The following is a 23953-nucleotide window of genomic DNA, read 5'->3' as shown; positions in this document are numbered from 1 at the left end:
TCATCACAAATCTGTTAACTGTGAAAACAATTACATTTTTCAGTTAAAATGTATGAAAATGATCATATATTGCTAGATGAATAATGAAATTGAAACAAAATTGAAGAATATGCATCATATGAAGTATATGATGTTAGAACGGTATAATTCAATGGTAAGGAAATTTGATATGTAATTCAAAAACATTAATCTTAAATTTAGGTGTCAATATTTGTGAGTATATATTACTTTTCCAGTTTTTATCTTTAATATACATGCATGTATTTTATATGTTTTGCAATGGTTTTGATCATGACTAACAACAGAATTTAGACTGTGGACTGTGATAACATCTAAATTAAATGTTTTTAAGTAAAACATACAGAAGTATAACATTACGATCGACCTAAATACTTTCATTTATGCCAACAAAATTAGTTTTCATGGCTTATATTTGGTAAAAATAGCTCCTTTCAGGTGGCCATTTTTTACATGTCTTTAAGAGCTCTTCAGCCATTCAGTTTTCTTAAACAGACATGTGTCCCATTCATGCTATTCCCTGTGAAACGAGGGCCACGTGTGATGTTTATTATGAATGACTGGCATCAGTCACGTGACCGTGCATCAGGGGTGTAAAGGTGGACTCCTGTCACTGTGATGGTCTTCATCCAGCACCGCCGAAGGCCCCAAGACAGCCGATCCGCTCTGCTGCTCACACGCAGTCACCTTCACCAGAGACTCAGCACCAACACACTGGGAGCCTTCAGGACAGACGAGTCATTTCCATACTGAATGCTGATTGTCCTTCGTTGTTGTGATCCACTGGTGTAAATTTCATTGGTTTTACCTCCCCCATAGCATGTGTGTATTCAGCCTAAAATGATTTGCAGAATGTGTAGGGATTAATATTTTGGCAGTCTTGCATGGCTGGATAATTCTGTGAAGATTTGCTTTTGTGCTAAGATGATTAAGCCTCTGTTTTTTGAAGGATGCAGTGCTCTGTTCTCATAAAAATGAAGGAGAAACACAAATCGTGCTCTGTTTGAACTAGTGTTCAAAAGTTTGGGGTCAGTAAGATTTTTATTTTATTTTCTGTTCAGAAAAAGGTTCATAGTTTCCACATAAAAACAAACAAATAAACAGCACAACTTTTTCAAAATGATTGATACAAATGTTTATTGAGCAGCAAATAAAAAATATTAGAATGAAGACTGGATGCTGAAAATTCAGCTTCGCATCACAGGAATGAATTACATTTTAAAATGTTTTCTATTTAAAATAATATTCAAATAAAAAACAGACATTTTACATTTTTTATAATATTTTACAATTTTCAAAGATTTGTCTGTATTTTTGATCAAATAAATGCAGGCTTGGTGAGCAGAAGAGACTTGACTCTACCATGGAGTATGAACATATATACTGTGTGTGAGCCCAAACCACAAAACCAGACATAAGTGTCAATTGAATAAAAAAAGATTTCATTTCCATTTATATACGGTTTGTTACGATATAAGAATATTTGGCCGAGATACAATGATTTGAAAATCTGGAATCTGAGGGTGCAAATAAAATATAGGCTATTTAAAAAGAAATCACGTTTAAAGTTGTCCAAATTAAGTTCTTAACAATACACAGTACTAATAAAAAAATTACGTTTTGATATATTTGCTGTAGATAATGTACAAAATATATTAATGGAACGTGATCTTTACGTAATATCCTAATGATTTTGGCATAAAAGATAAATGTATCATTTTGACCCATACAATGTATTGTTGGCTATTGCTACAAACATAACCGTGCTACTTGTGACTGCTTTTGTGCTCCAGGGTCACACATATGTTCTCAAAAAAATTATCACCTATATATTAATATCTCTATATTTAATTATTTATTGGACAAGATACTGTAGTATACTCCCATGCTATTCTTTGAATTCCCAGAGCACCAAATCTGACTATAAATGTGTACAGGACTGAAGGAGCATGTGGAAAGAGTGCAATGCACACACACACACACACACATGCTCACTAATGCTCAAAACAAGTGGTTCCTGGCCGGCCATTACTATGTTGAATCACTTTAAGTGGTAATGCAGCCATTATCAGAGTAGAGCTGGTCAGTGTAGAGTCTATCCATCTATTTTTACCTGCTGTGGTCAGCAGGCCCATTTAGCCGTCCAGTAATGAGAGCTAATGAGCTGCTCCTCTCCACACGGCCCTGGACAAATCACACAGCATCTGATATGCACCACAGCAATTCAATAGCTCCTGGTCACCAGAAACTGAATCTTTATATCATACCTACTGATTTATGAAATCAGATCGAGAAAAGACCCCCAAAATTATTTTATTGTCAATAAATCTAATCATATTCGCATTTAGCAGTGTTAACCCTGTAAAGCTGACATATCATGTTTGATGCATGATTTTCGAAGTCGTCTAAAAAATAAAAAAAATTTTTTTAGAGAATCTAAATATGATAAATGTGTATTTGTTCATCTCTTAGACACTTTTGCATAGCATTGCATTATTTGTTTTGAAACTACAGAGCTTTGTTCATAAAACTAAACATTTAAATATGATTTTATCAATATTATTAAAAGATACTGTGACAGAATTTAATCTGAATTTTTGATAAATATAAAATCAGAATCTGCACCAAATTGCATATTTTTACTCAGTTTGTGCCTCTGAATAAATGTTTTATCCACCTTGAATTGGAGATCCATATACTTTGCACTATATGACCCGAAAATGCCCGATGCATCGCATGCTATTCAAGACATAAACATTTTATGCATAAAAATAAATAATCGAATAAAAAAGACTTTTCTGGCCATTATTTCTTATGTAAGATTTAGAAAAGTCATGTTTCTTAAAATAATGTAATTATGAACATGGATCAAGAAGACTCATTGTTAGCACTATATATAGGCTATACATGGCACATAAGTTTTGGGTGCATGAGTGATTTCTGATTAGTCATCTCAGTTTTTGCATCTCCTCCTACTTAGTGCTGTAATGATATAAATCCAACGTGACAAATTAAGAGCACACAAAAAATATTCAGTGCATATTTTCTCTGATTGTTTGTTATTGTTCCATTCAGCTTGATTTCTAGCATTTCCAGGAAGATGGGATGTGCAGCTGCCACAATGGTTACAAATGACAAGCTAAAACGACACATGCATTAAAAGAAGCACAGCCACAGAAAAACACATAACAGCCTTTTTAGTTACCTCAGCCAGGTAGAGCACTTCAATACTAACAACCAGCAAAACCAATCAAGAGAACAGGCACTCACTGACCATAACCTATATTCTTAACTATTAAGCTTCAATATCCTATTAGGAGTCAACAATTTGCGCAAACCCCATTTCCAAATAAACAAAAACAAACTAAACAATATTAGTAAGTCAGTCGTTCTGATTTTTACTTGCCTTGTAAACACTTTCACTGTTCTTAATACAATGAATGAATAAACAAATAAAAGAAAAAATATATTTTAAAAATGTTTTGTTTTTGTTTTTCATTTAAAATTATGATTTATATAATTATCAAAAAAAAATATTTATAATGAATGATTTAAAAAAAAATGTCTTTTTTACAAAAATAAACAAATTTTCTTTAATTTATTTGTTTTAATATGTTTTAAGCTTTACAACCAAAAATTATTTACCCACGTCATTCTAAAATGTAGTTATTTTTAAAAGTTCTAATTAACTAATGATGTTTCTAATAATTTAAATGAATTATTTTTTTAACGCATGTATATTTTTTAACAAAAAAACTTAACATCTTTACAAAAGTAATACAAATATTAAATTGTTTTAAAAATGTTTTTTTTTCAAATGTTTTAACAGTGCCTCAGCTTTTTATTATTAATTATATATATATATATTTGTCAAAAGGTTTGTATTTTCAATAACAACTAGAAAACATATCTTTTTATGTTATAATGCAGCATTAATAAAAGCTATAAATACCTTGGAGTGTATCATGCATATGATAAACAAACATAACATTTAGTGACAACACAACATTGCTGACTGATCAGCAGACTGGCATGGACCATCCTTATTTTTGAGCCTTGACTGCTCAGCCGTCACTTTAAGATATTTATATCAGTTATAGTTTAATTGGTACAAAACAAACTATTGTTCCAGGCCAAAGGATGACTCAAAATAAATGTAATTTGACAGACAAGCCTAATTTTGGCAACAAGAGTCCCATATTAGTGCATGTCGTCTTATATAACGCCTTCTCTGGCATTCCATATCCTCTTGACATTTATGATTTAAATTTCTAGAGCTGCCTTCAACGCATTGTAGACACTCTTAGTCACAGGCCGGCTAAGACTAATGACCGTATCCTTCAGAAGTTTTTAAAATAATGGACTAATGCTTTCGTAATGAGACCTTCAACTGGAATTGCAGTAACGAGTGAAGTGTTTTTAATAGCACAACTTATGTTGTTAGATTTGGTGGAGTCATTTTAACAGACAGACCCTTCTGTATACGTCTGTCTTCATATTGCATCATAACTGCATCATCCCGTGACACTCATACATCATTTTGCCAATTACCTGGACAATATATTTATCATATCTTTCTAAAAAAAAATGAGTACTATGCAGTCTTTAATGTTGTATATGTGCACCTGTGCAGTCCAATTTATGTGCTGTTTCATGGATAAAAAAACTAACGGCAGTCATAAGTCAAAGAAACATAATTGAGACAGTTTGAAGATTACTCATAATGATATGGCCTATTATTCTGAACAGCCGTCACTGTGCAACCAAAGAAAACAGGCAGTTTTGCAACACTGAAATCGAGCGCAGTCAAGAATTTCATGGCTCTTCAACTTTTTATTTGATTTTAAATGGCAAAAATAAAGATTTCCAATGCCCCCGATCCTCCCGGACCCAAACGATCCCTTTAGAATCAGAATTCAGACAGAAGCAACATAAATATTATTTACAAAATAATCCATTTACAGAATGCACATCAATCACTCGAGATCCAATCAGCAGTCTTCAGGTCCGAATATGCAGTTCTCTTATTCTACCAGTCCAGGGCTTGTTTCAATGCATTTATTGTTTTACAATTTACAGGAAACATGTTAAAGCAAACCGGTTTCCAAGGCCAAAGCACACTATGCACATCTTCAAGCTGACATCTCTCATCCAAGTTTATTTTCTACAGTGCAAACATTTACGTCTTTGTCAACATGTTGTTTTAGTAGTATGCTGATGTCCTATACTAGACTGTGTAAATGGGAAAACCTATGATGGTCTTGGAGAGTAGTTTTCTTGCCTTCAAACAGAGTTCAGAGAGGCTAGAAGAGAAAAGATCACCATTTAAATGAGCTTTTTTAATCAGGTTGCAAGCACTTTTATTAGTACAAAGCCTTATGCATGTCTCCATCTAACGTACCAATGGTATATGATTGAGAAGTTGGTCTACGCTGACGTCATCGTAGCTCTCCCGATACGTGGTCTCCCCTCCAGTCGATTCCTCCTGCATGCTGGGTGGGTCTTCTTGACTGAAGAGATCAGTAAATACGGTTAACATCTTTGTTGCTGAGTATTTACACATCTCTGAGTAAAAGATTTGTCAAAACCTACGAAAGAAGCAATGTTCTGGCGCTTTATACCTTCTCTTTCCTGTGAGAACGGAGTTGAGATATTTCTTCACTGCCATCTGCTTGCGAAAGCGGCTGTAGTTGTCTGTGAATATTGCGTCTGAATGACGCTTCATCGGCGCTTGGTCTTCCATCAAATCATCACTAGAATTGCATAAAGAAATAAATCAGACATGCATTATGTTTTAAGTTCATGCATTTAGCAGACACTTTTAATCAGAGCATGTAATGGTTATCTACTTAGGAAACAGATGAATTGAACCTTGGTGTAATTGGATTTATGTTTTGGTCATCTTTCAATATAATTGCACTTTAGATGCATGGGATGCACAATGCAAAGAAGGCATGTTTTATTCTGATATTTGAGATCACCAATAAAACATTTCACATTTACCTTTCATATTAATTTTGCATATAATTCATTATGAGATTATATGATTATATACTTCTATGACCATTTTGATAATTTGCATATGAATAAATATATAAATCATTATCTAAATATGTTCAGATTTCTGGATTTATTGATTTACTTTATTTACTGCAATCCAGTCATATAAATGCAATATCATCCCACCTAAAGGATTCCTTTGCATCTAAATTCTGTGATTATTTTGAACGGTTACCAAAATATAAATCCAGTTACACTAAATTCAGTTGACCTGATCTTAAACGAGTCTAGGTAGTTTTTTGGTTTAAGCTCGTCTTCAAGTTGGTTTTCCGTGTTCAGGTCTGGTTTAATGGTTTTAGAAGGGGTTTTGGGAGACTAGCACACCCTGGGTTTCAGCAGAACCGTGGATCACTGCCAGAATGCATCTGCATAAAAAACATCAACATACCTGACCCGCTTTCCGATCAATGACTCCAGGTACCGTCTGGCAGATAACTGTCCTAGAAGTTTACTGTATCCGCTTGTGAAGAGCCCGTCTGCGTGTCTTGTATCTCTGCACACAGACACAGAACCAACTGCAATCAGTAACTTTACTCCAAATCAGTTACTCTGATTTAGCCGACTCTAATCCAGTGTGAACAACACAGTATACTTCAGTTGCTCCTATAATTAATTTGATTTCTTGTAAAGCTGCTTGGCTTAATTATATACTTTCTTTTTTTGCAATGTCTACACTCTCTTTCACAAAAAAAAAAAAAAAAAAAAAAAAAAAAACTACAATGGCAACAACTTAAATAGTTTACAAGCTTCTTATGCTCTGTTAAGATCTCATATCAGTTCATTAGGATTCTATTTATTAAGTATAGGACGGTTACCATGGTAAATTTCGAATGTTTATTTAAGAGAAAACCAACGATTAAGAATTTGGAGGTCATTCAAACACTTAGGCTACTTCTACACTGCTTATGTGGAAATTACGTTTTGAATAGAAAAGGATGTATAGCCTGTATGGGGATTTGTAGGTTCACACAGGGATGCAAATATTGTAATTTACGTAAATATCTAATGAGACGTTTTTGTCTTTGTCTTTTTTTTTTCATCTAAAACGACTCACCTGCGCGCGCGCTCCGCTCTGATGGCACAAAGAACGCGCGCGCATATTGCTATGGAGAAAATGCTTTAAAATATCACAAAATAGTTAGGAATTAAGTTTTTATTCATGTGCTTTAAAAGAGCTGAATTCTTACCTCATGGAGCCGAAGGGTAAACTTAAGGTCCGGTCATATAAAATACTGGAGAGAGTTATGAAGAGCAAAAGCTGAGAGCCGTTCCTCACGAGCATTGCTTTACACCTGTGCATACATAAATACACGGTGTTATTTCACTCGGAATAAAACAATTTAAAATGAGTAAGGCAGTTCAGAGAAATTTCGTATTAAGGCTGCGGTGTTTTATTGCAAAAACAGTCGTATAAAAATACTATCATAAATATTGTTTCATAGTGAACATTAATGAATGTAGGCTAAATGCAATATGATTAGACTATATGTAGCGAATGTAAAATAATACTCGTCTAAATGAATGCAACATGCACGTGAAGTAAAAAGTGACTGTGTTAAATGTTCAACTGAGTAAATAAAAAGAGAGGAACTTACATGTGCTCTAGAGATGTGATGCGCGCGCTGATCGGGGTCCTGAAATACCTCCAGTCAAACCTCCCAAAGTGACCAGGTGCTTTTTTAAGTTCCTTTGCGCGGTCTTGTGTCTCTTTGAATAGTCTCACCCCTCGCCTCGTTTTATATGTCTGAATACTTTCCATCAGACAGGAAGACGATCAGATTTGATTTGCGTTAAATACGTCACGAAGAAAGTCCCATTGGGATGGATGTGTTCGTCATTGGTCAGCAGGTACACTTCACACACACACACACACACACACTGGTGAAATTAAGTTTGTGATTGCTCCGAATGTTTTGTGTCTATGCTGGTGATTCATTCTTTGGATATTTGTTTGCATTGATGCACTTTTTGGCCAAAGAAGAGCTCGAGCTGAAACAACAGATGAAAAAATAAACCCAGCATGACTTCTCAAGTCAAAAAAACATTGGAAAATGCAAAAAGGCACGTGCATAGAATTCCTATTGGAATTTGTATTAATATTTGGAACTGGTATAATAATAATAATAATAATAATAATAATAATAATAATAATAATAATAATAATAGTAATAGTAATAGTAATAATAATAATAATAATAATAATAATAATAATAATAATAATAATAATAATTATAATAATAAGGTTCTTAATAGGGGATAGTATAGAATTCTACAAAATATTTCAGGACACATTTCTCAGAAGGTTAAACACTGCCCAGTCACTTTTAAACAGACAAGGTTCTTTATTGCCGTTGATGGTCCTTTAACATCCACGGAACCTTGGCTTTCCATTCCAAAAAAGTTATTAACATTAAAAAAAAAAAATTATTTATTAAAATACGTAACACTTTAGAATAAGGTTCCATTAGTTAATGTTAGTTAAAAAAAATTAAAAAATAAAGCCTCTTATAAGTACTGTTCACTAAAAGGATCTTTGGGGAATGATGGAATGAGAACAGATGGATGGATGGTACAGATCGATCAAACGATTGAAACAGAACAATAGATAAATAGATAGATAGATAGATAGATAGATAGATAGATAGATAGATAGATAGATAGATAGATAGATAGATAGATAGATAGATAGATAGATAGATAGATAGATTTTAAACATATCAGTAAGGATTTCTCTGTGGGTTGCTGTGGTTTACCCTCATCTTAACCCTGATTCAATCCCTTTCCTAACAGGATCACTCTGTGCATTAAATACATCACTGCCAAAATAATGAACAAACATGGTCAGTTGTTGAGAGCCGCTAGTGACAGAAACCAGACTCTTTTAATAAACACAGGAAATGTTTACATGCATGAGTGTCCACCAAGACCCTAGAAACGGTCGTCCAGAACACTCATTTCAGTTTGGAAGGTCGTAATTTATTTTCATAATCAATAATATTATGTTACCTTGCTGTTGGCCTTGCATTAGGACCATCCTCAATGTTTGAACAAAGGTACGGTGAGCCCACTGGTTTTCACATTTATCTGTGGTAAAAGTGACCTCTCGCCATCTGAACTTAACAGCTTTATTTGATCTTGATTGCTGTTTTCTAGGGTCTCCTGGTGGATTAAGTGATTAATGAGGGATGTACATTGCAGATGCAATGTCAATAAATCAGGTTTACAAATGGAATTTCAGTCTTAATTCTGTATTCACTGTAGCAGGCTTACATCAAGACAGAATCTAAGCATGAGACTTCATTTAACTGGATGAATTAGACTGTGAAGTTTAATATAGTGTTAGGAGGTGGTTCAAATCCTAAAATCAGCAATAGAAATAGTGATGCTTGAACATCCAAGCACAATTAACATGCAAGTTCAATTCTCATGTGATTTCCTGACCCTTTCCCTCCTGTCCTAATTGTTTCCCATCTACTCTTTCAACGTACCTGTCAATAAAGAAATAGTAATATGTCTTTAGGGATACCTAACAAACTGAAAATGTTTGAAGACGTTTTAATTAAATCAATATGTTAATGATAGGTTCGTAATATTTGGATTATTGACATTTGTCTGATATTCGTAGAGGAAGAGTCAGTTGTAATCTGTCAACACATCAGTATCGACTTCCATTGTTGTCTTTATACTGCGGCCCAAAAACCAGTGACGGATCAGTTAAACAAACCCTTAAGTGCATCCAAATTAATGCAGTAAATACATCTGTATATCTGGTCACACAGAGGACATTAGCTGCAATAATGCTATCAGAGCATCATTAGATCTGTTATGAAAGCTAAGGACAACAGCGTCATTCTCCTGAGACCAGCGCTCCGCACGGCCAATTACATTACGTTTTTTTTTTTTTTGCGTGGTTCATCCATTTAAATCCATTTTTTCCTTTTATGATAAAAAATGTATTTAAAAAATGCTAACATTCAAGGCATGAACACTATCTATCTATCTATCTATCTATCTATCTATCTGTCTGTCTATCTATCTGTCTGTCTGATTGACTGACAATCTATTTATCTAAATTATGCAAGACTTTATACAAAAAATATTCACATACAACCAGTGCTTTAAGTGGGCCGGTACCCACCAGTACTCAGTACCACCACTTCCAAATATAGCTCTTGAGCGTAGTGCCACCTCTCTGTGCGCCCAGAACGTGCTTTTAGCATACTGGTACGTTCATTTGTGTTATTTTTCACTTTCTTTTCTTCATGTTTTCCTTGGCATTCACTCTATAACATTCTAGTAGAGCTCCTGGGATGCAAACATGTTTTTTTCATTCATGCATGAACCTAATTGTAGCTATGTTCAATTATATTATTGAAAGGCATCATGATTTTGATGTTTAAATGCTGACAACAGACTCAGAAGTTACTCCTATTTTATTTTTCCAGAAATGAAAATTATTAATTTAACATTAACTTTATTTTACAATGTATTCAAATCTATATAGTAATATATATATATATATATATATATATATATATATATATATATATATATATATATATATATATATATATATATATATATATATATATATATATAATAATATCAATCTGAAAATTCAATTTTTTTTTTAATACCCTTTAAAATCCAATATGAGTTTATATTAGTTTGATTTTGTCAACTATCTTTGTCTGAGTTGCAAGGTGTCAGGCCCCCTATTTGTCAGTTTTGGGATCGCGAATCATTTGAATCAGTTCGGGAGTTCAGAGCGGGAATATTTGAATCAGTTCGGGAGTTCGGAGCGGGAAAATTGTAATCAGTTCGGGAGTTCGTAGCGGGTTCGCAAATCATCAGTTCCGGAGTTCAAAGCGTGTTCGCGAAGCATTTGAGTCAGTTAGGGTTTGCAAATCATTTGAATCAGTTCGTGAGTTCGGAGCTGATTCGCAAATCATCTGAGTCAGTTCGTGAGTTCGGAGCGGATTCGCGAATCATCTGAGTCAGTTCGGGAGTTCGGAGCGGGATGGAGAATCATTTGAACCAGCGGGTTCGCGAATCATTTGAGGCAGTTTGGGAGTTCAAAGCGGGTTTGCGAAGCATTTGAGTTAGTGTGGGGATCGCAAATTATTTGAATCAGTTCGGGAGTTCGTAGCGGGATCGCGAATCATTTGAGTCAGTTTGGAGATCGCAAATCATTTGAATCAGTTCGTGAGTTCGAAGCGGATTCGCGAATCATTTGAACCAGCGGGTTTCGCGAATCTTTTGAATCAGTTCAGGAGTTTGAATGCAGTAATACAGTAGCTCTTTCAATAGGTATTTTTTCAAAATCCTTTTGCACATTTTATTTATGTTCAGTTCTTTCTAGCTCAACCAAATCCACAAACTAATAAAAGGATTTATTATTATGGCCGCCTGTATAGTTGTTGTTACCTCAGGGGATGAGGGCAGTCATCAAAAAAAAATGGCTATAATCGAGTACCAGCGCCTCTTTTGGGCCACTTAAAGCACTGCATACAACTCAATATTAAATGCTAATTGGCATTGAATATTTCAGGCCTCTGGGTTTTTCTATGACTAATAGTTTCATCTTTGCACACACTGAAAAGAAAGTCAAACTGTTTTCTGGACGTCATCTCACACGTGTGAACATCATGCTGTACCATAACAGTTGCCTGTGTATTGCATATGCTCTTGACTCGGATATGGATATGACAGCTCTAAATCATTATTGAAATATTTTTTCTCTACACAACTCTGGCGTATCGTGTAGTTCTTCATTCGATATTGCCAATCTTGCTAATAGCTAGTTTAGCAGTGCATGCAGTGGAAAGACTTGGGTTCAGTCATACACAGAAACAACTTGGACTAAAATCAGTCCTGAGGTGAAGCTTGCCATGTGTGTGAGAGGGAGGAGTTTTATTGAAAAATAATCGAGTGAGATGACAACACTGGAAATACATTCAAACAGTCGCACACTATCTAGTGCACATTAAGAATCCCTGTGAGTCTACAGAGGAAGCATGCAATTCCTATTCTGACTCTTATGAATTCATCTTGATATCAGCATGTCCATCTCTATTGTGTCAGAGTTTATGGGAAATAAACTGTCTGAAATTTACTACCACCTCAGAACATCTATATAGTGGTTTCACTTGAACAGAATCTATTCCTCTATTGATTGCACAACAAATATTCATATACAAATATGAGTAACTTAAACACAGCATGCACGATACAATATCGTGCTTGCATTAAATGTCAAGCCATATTTGTCAAATTGATTTTCTAATCATATTTCACTTCCACTTACAGAACTCAAATTCAACTTGTGACCTGCAGACTTAAAGAGCTAATAGAAAAGTGTTATTAATAAGATGTGGCTTAGGGTTTTAGTGTGGTTGTTGCTAGTTTATAACATTGATATGTGATTAATTTGTTCGTAATAAAGAAACTACCAATATTCTATGATTAAACATGGGTGGTATTCAAAGTCACAGTAATTATACAATTATTTATTTCCTCTTTTAGCAACATCACATCCAAAATCTTTTGTCACTGCTAGTGTCACAGAGACACCATCCACAGCCACAGAACCAATCACTCAACCACACACTCAGTCACTTGAGTATTGAGCACCTGTACCTGGTTAACAGAGCACTATCACTACTCAGGTTCATCGGCTGATATCAAGGTAACTCCTTCTGTGTCCTTCTCATAAGCTTAGTGATTAGACTGCTACTTACCCGTGCTCCGCCTGCCTCTGGAATCTTTGTGTGTCATTGGACTGTGGACTGGAACCAGGAGCTTCAGATAAGACTGCTCCCTTGGTAATGCCAGGTAATGCGATCCCTTGACTCTTTCGTAGCCCATTTTAAAGACGTGTTTGGTTCTGGTGCCTATTCTCTAATATTAAGGAACTTCAATGCTTCTTTGGATTCGCAAAATTTTACCATTGATTCATCTGTGGCTACAGTGAACTATCAGCTCCCTTGACCTCTCTCCTACACCTGAAATCTAAATGGCTCTGTTCGACCTCAAATGAGGTAAAAGCCTTCCAGAAGATAAATGCCGCCTTCTGCACTGCTCCAGCTCTCTGGCACTCAGATGGACCTTCATTGTTATCCTAGTGGAGAGGTGACCCCCAAGTACTCAATCCTTGTGCCTACTTCTTGAAGAAACTATCCCCAGCTGATCAGGATTATGACATCGACAACCGAGAATTGCTCACCATTAAACTGGCTCTTGAGGAGTGGCGGCACTGGCTGGAGAGAACATATCAGGCTCGATGGGCGTTATTCTTCACTCGATTCAACTTCATCATCACTTACCGTCCAGGCCATAAAAATACGAAAGCTGATGCTCTATCAAGGATCCACTCACCTGTCCCTGTATCTGAGGAGCCGGAACCTGTGCACCTCCAGACCTGTTTGTATGTCCTATCAGACCATATGGCCTCTCATTAACGACATCCGTGCTGCCACAGAAGAAGAACCTGCTACGGCGGGAGGTCCAGAAGGTAGAACCTAGGTAGATAGGTACTGTGTCAATCGGCAGGACACAGTTCATGCACTGCACTCACTCACTTCTAAGGAGCTGATTATATATATATATATATATATATATATATATATATATATATATAGGCTACAACATATTTAATATATCTAGTGAAAAAACAGTAATTACTATTTCAAGGCTACAAGATATTTCACTTGTAAACCTATAAATGATTGAATTATGCTGAAAGATTTTTAACAAAAAAAGTTTGAAAACTCACCATATCAGAAGTAGAAAAGGCAGCATCAGAGCCTCCTGTGAAGCATCACCTTCATATAACAACGATAAAAGATTTCTTACCTTACAAAGATTGAGAACTTATGCAATAAATGTATAATAGTTCCAGAACTAGTCTTTGATGTCGGTTTTATATTCTTTTATAAATAGAACGATACGAGCACTGACCACCAAGAAAGAAAATGTAAAGGATATCAGTCCCATAAAAATTTGATTTTCAATGCTGCCACTTTTTCTTTTTTGTAGAAAATTATCTGTGGTTTAGGCTTTTGAGGACATTCACCCTAGAAATATCATGTTTTTGGACATGTTATAAAAACAAGTGTCTGAAATAAAGTGTTGTGTTCAGTACCATGTTAATTATATCAAACAACCATGGTTTGGCTTTAGGACATGCGCGCGCGGCGTACTTCCAGATCGGAGCTCTCTGATTGGTCAGACGCTCGGAAGTGCGTCACGGGATAACAACATGTCCGCGTTCATTTGAAACAGTGTAGCGTGCTCAGTCGGTTTTCACTGCTTATTTTGATGTGTTTGTATGTTGGGTTCAACGAGCAGGCGATTGCAGAGGGAGAGACATCTGTCACAGGGAAGGACCGCACTCCAGGACAGGAAGCTCGACTATTTGTTATTAGCAGGTAATTATTTGAGCGGATGTTGTTAGCAGTAGCGCCGCTGCTAATGTTGTCAGAACGAGCTCACTGCAGTACTGTTAAATAAAAAACAGTGTGTTTTACCTCAAACTGTTTAAATGTTGTTATCCGTTACAAGTGATAACACAATCTAAGAGGTCTTATGCAGTGTAATACATGCTTGTATTAAAATGTTTCACAGCAATCAATTAGGTGACGAATTAAAAGCTTATTATAACAAATATAATTGTCACTGATACATGATATTGGATGATATCGCTAGTAAGTTATGTATTTTCGCCTGCAGCTGATGAACCGTTGCTTTGTGTGCTCACTTAAGCGAAAAAAAAGTAGAAATTAACCTGTTAACTGCCACCTGGCCCCTCGTTGGGCCGCCTACGTGTACTTCACTATATTACAATTAAATCCTAATCTAATCATGACAAACTATGTATCGTTTTTAAGTTTTAGTCTTTTTTGTTAAAAATTTGGTAGGAAAAGTAATAGATTATTTTATGGCAAGAGTGCACCTCAAAAACCTACATCATAACAGGAGTTCTGACCTTTGTCAAAAAAAAAAAAACTTAAAATCTCAAAATGCATCCTTTTGAAAGCCATTTTAAATTCAAACATTGCATTGCCATGAAAATGGTACATCAAAATCATGTTACAAAATGTTTTCAGTCATGAATTATAAAAGATTTAGGTTTGGATCATGTACTCTCAAGTCTATGTTCAAAAATGTGAGTGACCGTTAACAGGTTTAAGTGCTTGTGATTGAGGACGCATAGAAATAAAGATGTATGTGTGTGAAGATGATGAAGATGGATGGAGGTGGTATATATCTTGTTTAAACTGAAAAAGACATGGATAAAATATGATATAACAATATCCTATATAATATATTAAAATATTACCTTGAAGTTATAACCACTAAAGCTAAATAAACTATAACTAATACATACAAATTCTTAGACCTTTCCAACGAGATATAGTTTGTCATGATTAGATTAGGATTTAGTTGTAATATAATGAAGTAAACGTATGGGGTGAAGTAAACGGCAGTTAACAGGTTAAATAAAACATCTATAATGGTATATCAAGAATACTTAAATAATAGGTGAATATTGTTTATTGAACATTGAGGCAAATTTTGTGAAAAAAAGCAATGTATAAAAATATGGACAGACAACAAATGCTCCAAAAGTGTCTATGGAAAAGGTGTGAGTCATGTCATATGTTATATATATGATATTTAATAATATATATATGATAAAAAGGGACTCATTATTGCGGCCATACTGAAGGTTGCATAAATATCAATGCATAACACAATGGTTTGTCTGTAAATATGTGTTTGTGTTTCACAGAAATAATGCTGATATTGGGAACTCATGTCGCACGTCTATGAAGAGAGAGCCACAATGATAGCCGCAGGCGAATTGCAGTCGTTTGTCCCGTTCGGTCGTGAGCACTGCAGAAATCACCCGAATGCTGTGAATCTCCAGCTGCGGCAGCTCCAGCCGGCTTCTGAGCTCTGGTCCTCTGACGGGGCAGCTGGACTCGTGGGATCCCTTCAGGAGGTCACTCTACAGGAGCGCGAGAAGGTAGTTTGTTTTTGACTTTGTTTCTGCTGTGGAACATAAAAGGAGATGTTTTGCATCGCTCTTCCCCTTTAACCAAAATCAAACTGTTCTCAGTGAAAACACTGCTTGTTTGAAGTACGATTATGATGTGATTGACAGGAGCGCTGGCAGCTGAGGAAGGGAACTGCTCCTTATGAGGTTGAATATGAGGAGGAGCTGTATGTGGCTGGAAACATGGTCATATGGAGTCATGGCAGTAAGAATCAAGCCTCGTATGTCTACAAGGCCTTCACTGTAGACAGCACAGTTCAGCAGGTACTGTCTGCAAACAAATCATGCTACACCTTTTCTATGAACAAACATTGCCATTTTAGGTTACATTGTGAAAAATATTGTAATTACCATTTGACTTGTAGTAGTAGTTTTGTATGCAATACAAAATAAATTTTTCATGTGCTTAAAAGGTTTTTGCGGCTGTTATATTAAGAATCACATTTCATACTGACAATTTTACAAATTATTTTATAGGCTCTTTGGTGTAATTTCACCGTCCCTCAGTCTAAAAATGATGGTAAGAATTGAGTATGTTTATGTTGTTATATTATTGTTTCCACACATAAAGTAAACAATAATAAATAAAGGGGTAAAAAAAATTTATTATTAATATAATTTTGTTTTATTTTTGCAATTTATTTTCATTTATTTTTTTAAATGTTTACTTTTATATTTAATAGATTTTTTTTTACTTTTTAATGGATTTTTGTATTTTCATTTATTACTTTTATCAGTATATAATTTATATTTCATTATTTGTTTATTTAATCTTTGTGTCTTTTTATTGCATGTTCTTATATATTTTTTGCATTTTAATTGTTTTGTATCTTGTCAGTAGCAAGTATATGATGCTAAATGTTGTTCCTAGAATTTTTTGTTGTTGTTGAGTGATTGTTTATCCCTTGAGCTTCAGTAAAAGACGTTGTGGAGAAGACGGTGTGTATCGTCCAAAGCACCTGTGTGAATGTCCACAGCATGAGTGGGAAAGACTTCATATCACCTCTCCCATTCCAGGTCAGAACGCTTGATACCTCTGTCTGTTGAGTTTCCAAACAGTATATCTGTTATATGATGGACTCCTCCAAATCTGGTTCAAATGTCTATATCAGCCTTGTGTTTTTGGAGGAAATGTTCCAGCAGAGCCATTGTCACCAGCGGGCGTTTGTTTGTGCCATCAGGTAGGGTTATGCAAAAAATCGAATGCGATTTTCATGTGCATCTTATCAGTAAAGATGCTCCTGTAATTAGAAGTATATCTCCAGCACGAGCATTCAGATCAGGGTTGCCAGGTTTTCACAACAAATCCTTCCCAGTTGCTTCTCAAATCTAGTCCACAACTAACCCAATCGTGTTTCCAGGAGGTTCCCCGATAAAAATTGCGTCCTGGGTTAAAAATGTAAGTTTTTTGGCATGGTTGTCTTGGTAAAATTCGCATATTAGGGGCTAAGTATCACGTTATTGGTATTGGGGTTGCTTCAAACCACGGACATGAAAAACAACCGCAGACTTGGCAACACTGGTACAGGTGGAGCGGCAGTTACTACACAGAGCCATAGTCTACCGACAACTAACACAAAATCGAAAAAGAATCGCCTGCGATTTAAAAATTTGAAAATAGATTGTCAGTGAATCACGGCTCTGTTTAGTAAATGCCAACCAGTGTTGCCCAGTCTGTGGTTGTTTTTCATGTCCACAGGTTGAAGCGACAATACTAATAACGTGATATTTAGCCCCTAAAATTTTACCAAGGCAACCCTGCCAAAAAAACCCCGGGAAGCAATTTTTATCAGGGAACATCCTGGAAACGCGACTCGTTTTGGACTAGTTTTGAAAAGCAAGCATGCAGGATTTGTTTTGTAAAACCTGGCAACCCTGGTCTGAACACACGTGCAAGTGTCTTTACTGATGAAATGCGCATGAAAATCGCATTCGATTTTTTGTACAGCCCTACTGTCAGGGATTTATTCAGCCTGACTGTCTTTCTTAGCTCAGTGACTGATGTGTGGTAGATGTCTGTTTCATGAGGCATAATGGATTTTTTGGCATGGAAAGAAGTACGGTTTGGTTTTAGTAACGGTATTTAGACGGCACAATAAAGTTCTGGTTAAAGCTGGCTTTATTTTACATGAGCGTATTCGGCCCCAGAGGCTTTTTTTATTTTAGATCTATGCATTTATAATGTTGACGAGGGAAAACGGGACTGGAATGAAGAGTCTGAAACTCTCTGATGCAATGCAAGGCATTAGTTTTTTTTTCCGTTATAGAAAGAAGTTTTAGTTTTTTTATTTCATGCATAAAAATACCTTCAGCTTTACATTTTAGCTGTGAAATGCTGTGTTCCATCAGCTAAAAAAAACTTGTGATGGTTGCTTTTTCTCTCGATTAACTAACCGGCTTTCATTCGTAGGTCTCCGCTCTCTGGTCAACTAAGTTTGGCCTGCTTCTGGAGCGCAAAAATATTACAGTTGATGGCCACATGAGCCCCATCGGGTACGCTTGATTTATTTATTTATTCTATTTTAAGATTAAACATATAAATACTGTCACTGTAAGCATTTGATTGTTGTAAACAAACGCTCGTGATTTGAATTTCTTTATCAGGGAACCTCTCCCGATTCTGTTCAGCATGCTGCATCCGTTAGATGAAATCGCTCCTGTTGTTTGTAAGTCCACCGGTAAGACTTAATAATTCTGCACATTCTGAGTGTCATTTTGTTGTTTATATACTGATGTAATATTCTTATTTTAAATTGGCTTTTATATTTGCATTTTCAGTTTTAATTTCAGAATTTTTTTTTTTTTTTGTGATTTAGTTGTGCATTTTTTTTTTTGTTTGTTTGTTTTTGTTTAGCTTTTATTATTATTTGGGTTTCTGTTTTTAGCGATTTTAGTTATTCAACTAAAACCTATTTTATTTCGGTTAGTTGCCTAGACAACATTTCACAATTTTGTTTTTCTTCCTGTGCTTTAATATTTGATATGATTTTAACAAAAATATTTTTTTGCCTTAGATGTTTTATAATATTGAACAATAACAGTACTTTACCTTAGGACGGAACGTTTGAGATTATCAGCATTATTAAGTAACTGTTTGATTATGTAAGGGAAATTATGGTTGTGCAATCAGTAATTATTTATAATTTTGGCATAAAGTATCATGATTTTGCGCTTACAATCTCCATGGTCTTCTGTCCTGGAACTCTGATATTTGCCATCCAGAAATTTTTTTTTTTTTTTTTTTAGTGCCATGAAACTATATTTAGCATTTTTTTTTTTTTACGTGACTTTATCTTGCATATTAATGACTGTGCAGGTCATTGTGTTGTTTGCAGCATAATATTCAAGATGAGTCAGTCTCTGTAAAAATCTGCACCTCTGACAAAACCGTGACCACCCCTTGTGATATATATTTTTGCCCTAATATTATTATTTTTTGGCTCCTTAATGTGAGAAGTATTTAATAATGTGTCACCACATACAAAACCTCTTAAGTAAACACACCATGGTCCCAGATAAACAGTTGTTTTTTCTTTTGTAGAAGTACTGTATTATTTTTATTTGATTCACTCATGATGTTTGCATCAGTAAGAGGCAGACTGACGCTCATGTAATTCAATTTAAACCATGTATTATTTCCTAATAAAGCTACTGGCTAACTCGTAAAGTTTTCTTATTGACTTACCAAAACCATACATTTGATACATGTTAGTCTTGGTCGTTGGAAAAACAACTGAATTAACTTTATAATAACGACTTGGATGCGTTGTGGATCTCTGGACTCTTGAATATGTCATAAGTTAATGCTCTGTTGTTCCCACTCATTGGTCCAGGTCTGTTTGAGTCCCGTCTCCAGTATGTTACAGACAGCGCTCTGAGAGTAGTGTTCACCTGCCACGAGCCCTCCATCATCATGACATACGACACACAGCAGTGCACACACACTGTCTGGAACCTGCGCAAAGTCACACCTGAGGTCTGTTTGCATCACTCAGACATTATGATTTACAGACATTGTTTCCAAGTCTTTATTTTAATGGTGAAAGCATGACATCAATTAATCGTGAGTAATCGCATCCAAAATAAAGGGTTTTGGTTACATAATATATGTATGTGTACTGTTTATATTTATTATGTATGTATAAATACACACATACTGTATATATTTTGAAAATATTTACATGTATACACATTATATAATATATATAAATATATTTAATAACAATATATTTTTCTTAATGTATACCTGAATGTATTTACTTATATATATATATATATTAGTGCTGTCAAAATTAGCGCGTTAACGCATTCGATTAATTTGAAATATTTAACGCGTTAAAAAAAAATAACGCAATTAACGCGGTTGCAGTTTTTTTTATTTCCAGTTGTGGCCTAAGTGTGTTCAACGTGCAAATAAATATGGATTAGACCAAGGAAGGACTTTTAGACGGAAAGTTTCAGTATAAAACTCTGCCGGATTACTCTTCAGTCTGCCACAAGAAACATTACTGTTCATTTAGTCTGCCACAAGAAACAGCAACATTAAAATCATGAACTCAAATGTCATTGTTTAAAAAAACAACAACAATGACTGTAACAGTGCGTAAATCAGACATTTCTGTAACGCTAACGTTAATAAGCTTAAACGAAAAAACGAAATAATTGTGTAGCGGAGTATTTTTTGTACACAGTGCTGTGAACTGTCAATCACTCCTGTGCGCGTGCATCACTGTCCTCCTCGCAGCTGCAGCAACTTGCGCTCTCTCTCTTCATCAAGCTTTAAAACAAAAAGGGGACAAAAAGATCATATTGTCTTTGTGCATAGGCTATAGATTAATTAGATAAATGAATATCTAAATTTGTGCCTTGCCGTCTACGGTATTTTTTTTTTGAACTTAGAAAAAAGATGCTGCAGCCAATGAGCAGCCAGCGGGGGCTGCAGGACGACTCAACCTCCGCAGACAGTTTTTAATGTTTATCAGACAATAAATACTCAAGATTTTGCTTTAGTATAACTCACAACGAGTTTCACACACCTTCTCCGGCCACGTTGAGTTGTTGACACTTAACAGTGGGAAAAGCGACACATGCGCTATTCACTTGTATTATTTAAGGGTGTATGGGTAATGTAGTTTCTGCTCTGGGTGGGATGAATTAGGAAGCTTGCATTGTGAAGGGCGCTCTGAAAATCGGCAGTGCAGGTAAAAGATTAAAACCTCTATTAAAACAGATGTCCAAATGAGCGTACCGGTACACTTCAAGCACGTTCTGGGCGCACGGAGAGGTGACGGTACGCTCAAGAGCTATATTTGGAAGTGGCGGTACTGAGTACAGGTGCGTACCGGCCCACTTAAAGCACTGGCAATGACTATACTTTGGAATTTTTTTGCATTCCACTTAGAATTCAACATGGAAATCATTTTTGTTTTTTATTGGCATTGATTGTTTTGAAATTCAAATGGTACTTACATGCCTGTGTTTTTATTTCTGTAATAAATATGGCTTTCAAGCCAACAGTTAATTTGGAGGATATTGATGGTTTATTGCAGGTATGTTGTTTACATGAGAAAATCTGTGTTACAAGTTAAACAAAAATTCCAATAAACAATCATATTTTGAATTTAAATAGTTTCTTTGTCTTGAGTTTACATTAATTATTTACATTTTACATTTACATATCCAAAAAGTTTCAGTCTTTTAATTGCGATTAATCGCGATTAATCGCGATTAATTTTAAAAAATTGTGCGATTAATTAGTTAATTTTTTTTAATCGATTGACAGCACTAATATATATATATATATATATATATACTTTTGTTTGATATTAGATTTAACATTGAGTGTCAAATGTCATCGAGTCTAAAGACTGGTTTAAATAAGTTCACTAGCACAGGTGTCTTTGACTCTGTTTTATTTTTTATCAATAAACGATAGATATATTAACCTTTTTATTGGCTAAAGTAATTTGCTTATTTACGTTTTCTTTGTTTAGATTTAAAGTCAGTCGCAATCTTTTTATATTAGATTTTTTCTTTGAAGCTCAATGGTATTGTAAAATAAAATGTATTACACTGAGAAAACTACCTGAGCAATACTGTTGTAGTTGTAGATATTTAGTTTTCCTTAAAAGATGAATTCAATGCATCTTAATGTACTAATTTTTAGAAAGTAGTGTTAATTTAAATCTAAGGATGTAGTTTAGATTGTTGTGGGTTTTTCAGGAGCAGACCACAGTGTTGAAGTGTCCAGACCAACCTGGGCCGGTTCAGACACCGAATGCGGCCCCCAGCTTCCTCAGCACCCACCTGAGAAACGTGACCCGGCTAGACTCACCCGCCTCGCCCTTACACTGTCACGCCCTGCACAACCAGAGCCGAATCCCTGCCTCCCCGGGCCTGCACTCACGTGTTCACTCGCCCAGCATTTCAAACATGGCTGCTCTCAGGTGCGTTCATGCAGGAGGTTACTGGAAACGCTTGGAAAAAAACATGGAATGCTTTTTCTGCATATTATATTGTATATTGTACACAGTTTGCAAATTTGTTGTGGGCAGTATAATTTTTATGTGAAAATGTGATTTATATACTCTACCATTCAAAAGTTTAAGGTCAGTAAGATAAAATTTTTAATTTTTTAGCAAGCACACATTAAATTGATCAGAAGTGACTAGTGTTGTCAAAAGACCAAGTTGGTATAAAAAAAATGAAAATGTTAGCTCTATGGTTTCCGTGAAGCAGAAAACACGGAGAGAATATCAAAATCCGGTTTCAAATGAAACTTACGTTTTAATATGGACAGTTACGGATTTTGTCAAAGTTAGCATAAATTAATCAAATCAAATCTTCATATCAACCAGTATCTGTAAATGTTAAGCCGCAAAAGTTGGTTGAAATATGAATCCTGCATGTTCTGCGCGAGTGACGCTTTTAGTAATTTCAGCATTTGCCGTCTCAATGAGGACATGAATACATCCACAACATCACCAGAACTGTTCTGAGTCACTTCACAAGCATTTTACCATTTCATTTGAGTAAAACCAGTGTCAATTTAAAGGTATTCACATCAACCCGTCAAAATAAAAGTTCATCTTTACATAAAAGCATTGTGCTAGAAATATTACTATTATTTAGTAGAATGTATGCGATACTGCTACTACTGTTAAGAAAATTCATAAAAATATATTTTTTAAAGAAGTAAATTGCACAATATTTCTTCCATGGTTTAATTTTAAAAGCAAATCCCCTTTATTTACCAAAAAATAAAATGTTTAAATTTCATTAATTAAAAGACTAATATAATTATGAAAAACAGTAAACAAGTTTCACCCAAATTTAATTTCTTGTAGAAAAACTTAAAACACAATTGTAAATAAGAATAAAGAACGGCATTGGTTTTATTTTATTTTATATATAGTTTGTTTTTGTTTTTTTAATAGTATATTTTTGGTACCGAAATTGGTACCGAGAACTGTGGATTTTCCCTGGTATCTGTACCGAATACTGAAATTTTGGTACCGTGACAACACTAGAAGTGACAGTAAAGATATTTATAATGTTGCAAAAGATTCCATTTCAAATTAATGCTTTTCAAATTTATATTACCGTATTTTTCGGAATATAAGTCGCACTGGACTATAAGTCGCATTTATTTAGAACCAGGAGAAAACATTACCGTCTACAGCCGCGAAAGGGCGCTCTGTGTTTTCAGTGTAGACTACAGGAGCACTGAGCAGCATAGAGCGGTAGACGGTAATGTTTTCTCTTGGTTCATTTCTCTTGGTTCATGTCAAATTAATTTTGATAAATAAGTTGCAC

The 23953-nt window shown here is 35.1% G+C and overlaps 2 protein-coding genes across 2 annotated transcripts in view; one reads left to right on the top strand and one right to left on the bottom strand.

The window, feature by feature from the left end:
- Positions 1–4839: 4839 nt before the first annotated feature.
- LOC113057506 (VIP peptides-like) lies at positions 4840–7868 on the bottom strand. The gene is made up of 6 exons (XM_026224928.1): positions 7674–7868; positions 7266–7370; positions 6467–6571; positions 5640–5771; positions 5420–5528; positions 4840–5321 (listed from the first exon to the last, which is right to left on the bottom strand). The coding sequence occupies exons 1-6, from the start codon at positions 7835–7837 to the stop codon at positions 5313–5315; spliced, it is 624 nt and encodes a 207-aa protein (XP_026080713.1). The 5' UTR covers positions 7838–7868; the 3' UTR covers positions 4840–5312.
- A 6425-nt stretch (positions 7869–14293) lies between these two features.
- Positions 14294–23953, top strand: part of anapc1 (anaphase promoting complex subunit 1) — a 63653-nt gene continuing 53993 nt past the window's right edge. Inside the window, exons 1-9 of the mRNA XM_026223473.1 lie at positions 14294–14507; positions 15872–16108; positions 16247–16402; positions 16616–16658; positions 17049–17155; positions 18549–18631; positions 18743–18816; positions 19972–20114; positions 22361–22584. Coding sequence (XP_026079258.1) covers positions 15896–16108; positions 16247–16402; positions 16616–16658; positions 17049–17155; positions 18549–18631; positions 18743–18816; positions 19972–20114; positions 22361–22584 — 1043 coding nt within the window. The 5' untranslated portion in view covers positions 14294–14507; positions 15872–15895. The remainder of the gene's footprint in view (positions 14508–15871; positions 16109–16246; positions 16403–16615; positions 16659–17048; positions 17156–18548; positions 18632–18742; positions 18817–19971; positions 20115–22360; positions 22585–23953) is intronic.

This window comes from Carassius auratus, chromosome 38 (assembly GCF_003368295.1).
Source record: "Carassius auratus strain Wakin chromosome 38, ASM336829v1, whole genome shotgun sequence".
Taxonomy (NCBI): domain Eukaryota; kingdom Metazoa; phylum Chordata; class Actinopteri; order Cypriniformes; family Cyprinidae; genus Carassius; species Carassius auratus.
The sequence above is the reverse complement of the archived record's forward strand: the minus strand, read 5'-3'. Positions and strand labels throughout refer to the sequence as shown.